Source organism: Delphinapterus leucas, chromosome 4, assembly GCF_059928025.1.
Source record: "Delphinapterus leucas isolate spDelLeu-1000000601 "Yukka" chromosome 4, BTC_Dleu_Yukka2, whole genome shotgun sequence".
NCBI classification, from domain to species: Eukaryota; Metazoa; Chordata; class Mammalia; order Artiodactyla; family Monodontidae; genus Delphinapterus; species Delphinapterus leucas.
The window spans coordinates 138,049,880-138,056,850 of NC_143132.1; the positions used below are offsets into that span (position 1 = coordinate 138,049,880).

At 45.0% G+C, this 6,971-nt stretch overlaps 1 protein-coding gene across 1 annotated transcript in view; it reads left to right on the forward strand.

Moving 5' to 3' along the window:
- Positions 1-5,612, forward strand: part of CPNE4 (copine 4) — a 197,520-nt gene extending 191,908 nt beyond the window's left edge. The window contains exons 12-13 of the mRNA XM_089909934.1: positions 4,042-4,278; positions 5,490-5,612. Coding sequence (XP_089766060.1) covers positions 4,042-4,278; positions 5,490-5,612 — 360 coding nt within the window. The remainder of the gene's footprint in view (positions 1-4,041; positions 4,279-5,489) is intronic.
- Positions 5,613-6,971: the final 1,359 nt, after the last annotated feature.

A 6,971-nucleotide genomic window follows, 5' to 3' on the forward strand; every position in this document is an offset into this window, starting at 1 on the left:
GGGTCCAAACTTGTCTATTCTCCTTGACTCCCTTTATCCCCAAGAGCATCCAAGGCATCCCTAGGGCTCCCCGGAGCCCAGTTTGAATCATCTCAGCCTCCCTGGGGTACCAGGACTCACAGGAGTAAAGAGAATCTGACATAGGTCTGAGTTCTGGACTAATACAAACCAGCATGAGGTTTTGGCTATTACTCACTCCTCCAGGGACAGATGGGTCTGCTCTGAAAGGACAGGTCAGGAAACAGTACTGGAAGCGTCTAATCCACATCTCCCCAAATAACTCACTCCTATAGGCCAGGAACACTGATGCTTTCCCCCAGAGGTTTCCATTATCTTTTGAAAAGTGTGTGATCCAGGGCCTCTTGTTATCACTGATTGCTAAGGGTCCTAACCTTGAACCTTGTAGGCAAGTGGTGCCAGGAAGTCTGTGGCTGTAGGATTTTCTCCTCAGTTTTGTGGAACTCTCCTAGAAAGAAAAAAATGTCCTCCCCTTATGTAAGCAGGACCTCAAGTACATTCAAAGACTATAATATTTCACCCATGAGCACTTTCCTAGCCTGACTTTGGAAGCAAATGTTACTGCGACCTTTATTGGAAATTTCCATCAGGGTTTTGATCCAACAGTCTGCAGCCTATTACCTTTAGCTAGATTAAACCTGGAAGGATCAGGTTCTAGAATCTTGACAGTCTCTTCAGACCAGAGCTTCTTAACCATTTTTGTTCCATGGACACCATTAGCAGCTGGTGAAGCCCATGGACCCCTCCTCAGAAGGGCCTTTAAATGCACAAAATAAAACATATGTTATAAAATAAACCAATTATATTGAAATGCAGTTAGCAAAATATCTTTAAATGTTACATAGAAGCATCATAAATATAGTAATAAAATTAAATTATGAGAATTTGTGGCTGGCCTAATAATTCTGTAATTTCTAAGTAGTGTTGAATGTAAATGACACGTTGAGATATTTGCAAACACTGTAAGATAACAAGAACGTATTCTGTGATTTCTATTAGTGACTCAGTCACACGTTAAAACTAATTTTATTTGTTAATTATATTTAGAATTGAAAAAAATGATAAGTTTTAGTTAGAGGTTAGTGAAAATAAAACTTTAATTTACCCCAGCTGCACAGATTGCCTGAATTCTTTCAACTCAACAGTCCGCAAGCCTAGGTTAAGAACCCCTGCTCTAAATGAAAAGCCAGCCACATTCTGCAACCTGTTTTTCAGTGGCTTGCTAGGTAAGAATGGCTTTTACATTTTTAAATGGTTGAAAAAAATCAAAAGGAGAATAATATTTCATGGTACACAAAAGTTATATGACATTCAAACTTGTGTCCATCAGTAAAGTTTTAACAGAACACAGCCATGAACATTCCTATCAAGTACTGTCTATGGCTGTTTTTATTCTAACAGGCAGAGTTATGTCATTGCCACAGACATCATTATGGCCCGCAGAGCCTAAAGTATTTATTATAGCCCCTTTACAGAAAATATTTTGCCAACGTCCGCTCTAGACCACAACAACTCTAAACTTTCTTGATGTGGTCGTGTGACTGTCAGGTTGTTTGCTCCTGTGGGTATTGCAGGGGGCAGGTAGGGGAGATCCGTGCCCTGGACCATGAAGGTCGAATCAGACAGGAGTTAGGGGAGGGTGGGGAGTGGACGATGAGGGCACAGAAGTGTGATTCACTCACGAGTCCACCTGATCAGGAATCAGGTTGAGTCTCCATCCAGGTGTGGCACCTGCCATGACCTCTAAGGCACACCCTGGGAAGAGTCATTTCTGGTTTCCTACACTGCTTCCCTCCAGCCCCAGGCCACCAAGCTGCCTCCTTCTGTGCCTTCTCCTTGCAACTCCCTAGCTCCTCCATCACTTCACCCAACTGAAACCTTCCTCCAAACTCCCAGGCCACCTTCTCTGTGAATGTATAAGACTTAAAAAGCATAGGTATGGACGAAAATTGACAATTCGAATGAATTTGAAAATTGATCACCTAGAACTAGGGGTGGGTAGTTAGTGGACATGGAACAGAATTAGTCATATATATATATATATTTGTTTGTTTGTTTGTTTGTTTGTTTTTTGTCTGCATTGGGTCTTCATTGCTGTGCACGGGCTTTCTCTAGTTGCGGTGAGCGGGGGCTACTCTTCGTTGAGGTGCTCAGGCTTCTCATTGTCGTGGCTTCTCGTTGCAGAGCACAGGCTCTAGGCTTCAGTAGTTGTGGCATGGGGGCTCAGTAGTTGTGGCTTGCAGGCTCTAGAGCTCAGGCTCAGTAGTTGTGGTGCACGGGCTTAGTTGCTCTGCAGCATGTGGGATCTTCCCAGGCCAGGGCTCATATCTGTGTCCCCTGCAATGGCAGGCAAATTCTTAACCACTGCGCCACCAGGGAAGCCCCAGAATTAGTCTTTATATTAAACTGTATGGAAAGCATTCAGGACACGTGACTGTCTTCATCATAGTGTGAATTTCTCTTCTCTCTAATTGCATTTTTGACTGAGTTGTTTTGTTTAAAAACATTTTTTTCAGACTCACAGAGAAAAATGGGAACTCTTTAGCACTGCCAGCCTATATGCAGCTTTCTAAGTGTGAATCTCAAAAACAGATGTTTTCAACATGTGATTATTCTACCTAGCCTTTCACCTTTGAAATGTGGCAACTTGGAATGGTTTCATCATCCCACATTTATTCCCTGTAGATGTAGAACATATTGCAAAGATTACATTAGAAATTCTTTTGGGTTTGGCATGAGCAGCATCTCAGTGACCTCCTTCCCTCCCCTCTCACCTGAGAGGCTGTCATGATGCCTCTAACGACTAAGGACGGTGATGTCCTCCACTGGGCCTTCCTTCTCCAGACCCCGTAACCCTTCCCAAGCCCTTCCTGTGCTGATGAGCATGGAGCCTTCTCTCCAATCTCCATCTCAGATGAGTCACCCGCCAGCCTGTCCAACCAGGACTTAGAGCAGGAAGAGTCTTCTGCCCACATCCTTGGAAAAGGGCAGCCACCTGCAGGCCACTCATTAGCCCAGGGCACACAGCCTTCAGAGGGAGAGACTGTGACCCTTGCCTTTTCTAGCAGGGCTTTAGCACAGCGCCATCCACTAGAAATACAGTGAGAGGCATGCAGAGATTTTAAATTCTCCAGTAGCCACATTTTAAAAAGTGAATAGAAGCAGGGAAATTAATTTTAATAATATATTTTATTTAACCCAGTATAACTAAAACATTATCATCTTAAGAGGTATTCCATATAAAAATTATTAATAAAATATTATACATTCTTTTTTTTTTGTACTAAGTCTTCAAAATCCAGTGTGTATTTTATACTCACATCATCTCAATTTGGATGCTAAATTACCATGGAAAATACTTGATCCTTATATAGATTTTATAAGTTGATAATTGAGAAAGTGGATTCACTTATTTATAGTTGTTACAAACGTACTTAAAAGATTTCCAATAACTCAATCGGGTATCCACTTTTTAAAGTTAAATTTAAATTCATTCAAATGAAATAAAATGAAAATTTCTGTTTCTCCATTGTTTTCACCACATTTCAAGGGCACCATAGTTACATGGAGCTGGTGGCTATTGTAAATATTAGGCAGCTCAGCTTTAGACTCTTGCAAATCTCCAAGCTGAAGAGGACCGTATGAATGATCTAGCCCCACCCCTCATTTGAGAGATGAAGAGGCTGAGACCCAGAGGAGTTAAGGGAAAATTCCCAGCATCTCAGAGCAAGAGACTTTGAAGCCAGCCCCCCTGACTCTTCTGCTGCTCTGTCTACACCCTGTGCTTTGTAACCATCACTAAGGTGATTATTAGAATTAACCTGCAATTACTGTGCCTGCCTTTAAGCTCCATTCATCCTAAGTCTTCAGTGTTTAGGGTTGTCAACACGGGCACTCAGGAAAAGTCAGTTGTCATTTGCTGTGGTCAGTATGCACCGGAGCCACCGGAGTGTGTAACTGGCTTTGTCCTTGTCTCTCCCACCTCTCCATCCCCATCGTCTCCTGGTGTCCCACCAATGGCAGCAATACTTCATCCTGCTGATCCTGACTGACGGGGTCATCACAGACATGGCCGACACGAGGGAGGCCATCGTCCATGCCTCCCACCTCCCCATGTCAGTCATCATCGTGGGAGTGGGCAACGCAGACTTCAGTGACATGCAGATGCTGGACGGTGACGACGGGATTCTGAGGTCGCCTAAGGGAGAGCCCGTCCTTCGCGACATCGTCCAGTTCGTGCCCTTCAGGAACTTCAAACACGTACGTATATCTCGGGGGCTTCCCCTGGGAGAGCAGAAGCCCCCCCCACCACTTTTCCACCAGTGTTCGTAGTGAAGCAATGCCAGCTGTCCCTGCCTGGGCCGGGCCGATTCCCACCCAGGACATGTAGAGCTTGGCTTGCTGGAGAAAGAAGTATAACCTGAGTCAGTCATGCTAACTATGTGGCCAACATTTCATTGGAACTTGGCCTCATCCACAGAATTTAGGGTCTCCAGTGTACCCAGAACTGCCATGTACAGTTGGGCAGGTTGTTCCCTGCTCAAGGTTGCCTGGCTGAAGTAGCAAAGAGCTGAAATTCGGCCTTGGTTCTCCTTGTCAAGCCATGTGCCCTGGCAGAGGTCTGTGTTTGCCTTGGCAAAGTATATTTTCAAAATGATAGAAACTTAAATCCTGTATAAATGTACAGTAAGCAGCATCAAAGATTTATTCAATTCATTAATGAGGGAAACAGCAAGATAATAAAGTTAGTTTAAAGGATGATATTAAACAGTTGTTTGTGGTCAATAGGGGAAAATGCTGGAATAAGTTTGCTAAGGCAGAATCAAAACTGGTTCATGACCCACAGGGTTTAAAAAAAAAAAACTTTTCTGATTCATACAGTTTCCCTCTGGGATGGCTGTGGCCCTGAAGAGCCCTGCAGAGCCTCCCCCACTGTGTCACAGACAGCCCCCTGTGTTCTTTTGTTCCATGCCCCAGTGAAAGCTCCCACAAGTGTGTGGGCAGTGAGCCTGGGTGACTCACAGAGGGCAACTCTGCTACTGTAGCCCATCTTCAACTTACCCAAGGGGAGGTTTCCAAGCCCCCAAGTTGTCTGCACAAGACAGCAAGGTGGGGCATCCTCTTCAAGTTGGGGTGTGCTGGAGCTGAATCGCCCACAGTTGTGTTCATCATTGAAACCACTTGCTCACATGGTGCCCAAGATGGGGGGAAGGTGTTCTTCTAGACTGTGATGTCCCGCCCCGTCTTGTCAGCTTGACAGAAGTACCACAGGACTGACCACCACCCACAGCGTTGCCTGAGTGAAGAGGGGTCCAAGAGCTTCTCCAAACCACCCTCTCCCCGCCCCCTACAGACACACACACACACACACACACACACACACACACATGCCACGGGGCCATGCACTGTTGCAGCCTCCACCCCACCCCTGCTCTCCCTCACATACCCGCAGAGTGCCTGCTGTGTGCTAGCACTGGCACCACAGTGAGAGGAGGAGCCATGGGGCCCAGCCTCCAGGAATTTACTGGAGAACTGCCCGGTTGGGACACAGGTATCCGCAGGAAACTCACACCAAGCGATCTGTGGGCGATTGAGGTGGGCCACCCTGTGGCTACAAAACTTCAGAGAAGCGGCTGGAGCTGGGACATAAGGAGGACAGACCTTGTGGAGTGGGCAGGGAGGTGAGGGGCACCCGCAACAAGGAAGTGCCTGATCAGGGCGAGGAAGGGGGCGCACTCACTGCCCCGCTGCTCCAGGCTCCCAGCTCCCTGTGGTCCACTAGAGCAGAGTACCAGGAGTTTAGCACCCGCCTTAGCTTCCTGAATTTCAAATTAGATTCTGAGAACCATTTCATTATCCAAACTAATCTATTCTGAATTCAATAAACCATAAATAAAACTCAAGGTGAGGCACTGATATCATTTCATATAGCCAGGAACCCATGAATCGTCTCTCTTTTTCTGCTCTGCATGGTAACTCAGAGCTTCGGACAGGGCAGAGGCTCTGAGCTGTGTGGCTTGGGGCAAGTTACTTAACCTCTCTGTGTCATAGACTTTCATCTGTAAAACGGGGCAAATAACACACACATTGGAAGATTAGAGGTGGAGCTTATATAACGCTCAGCACAGCGCCTGGGGCCTGTAGGTAGTTAATAAATGTGACTTTTATTACTATTCTTGCCAGCTACTTTCATATTTTTTCTGTCTTATCCCAAGTTAATGGACCTCCAGGCCCTCTCTGCTCCCCAGAACCACCAGCACAGATATGCAAAGGGCGGGAGTATCATTGGGAACTGTGCTGTCCAACACAGTAGCAAAGAGCCACATGTTGTTATTTAAATTTAAATTCATTAAAATTAAATTTAAAAATCAGCTTTTAGTCACACTAACTACATTGCAAGGGCTCAGTGACAGCACGTGTCTGGTGACTACCACATTGGACAGTGTAACTACAGAATACTTTTATCATCTGAGCAAGTTCTGCCTGACACACTGTTCAGGAATATTTTTGTCTTCAAATAACAGCAAATCCATCTCACAGTGGATTACATGAGTGGTTCTTAACCAAGGATGATTTTTCTCCCCAGGGGACATTTGGCAATGTCTGGAGACATTTTTGATGGCTACTTGCATCCAGTGGGTAAAGGCCAGGGATGCTAGTAAGCATCCTATGATGCAGAGGGCAGTCCCCACACAAAGAATTATCAAATATATCCAATATATCAAAATAGCAATAGTGCCAAAATTGAGAAACCCTGGATTATATAAGTACAAATATACTTTTCTCGTGTAGCTAGATGTTAGGGGCTGGTGGCTGCTGACATTAGTTTTTTTCAATGATTCAATAGTGTCAGGACCAGCACTTAGGAGATTCTTTTTGTTATTCCCTCACAATGATAAAATGGTTGCCATAGCTCTAGGAATCATATTCTAGTTCAAGGAAAAAAGGAAGAA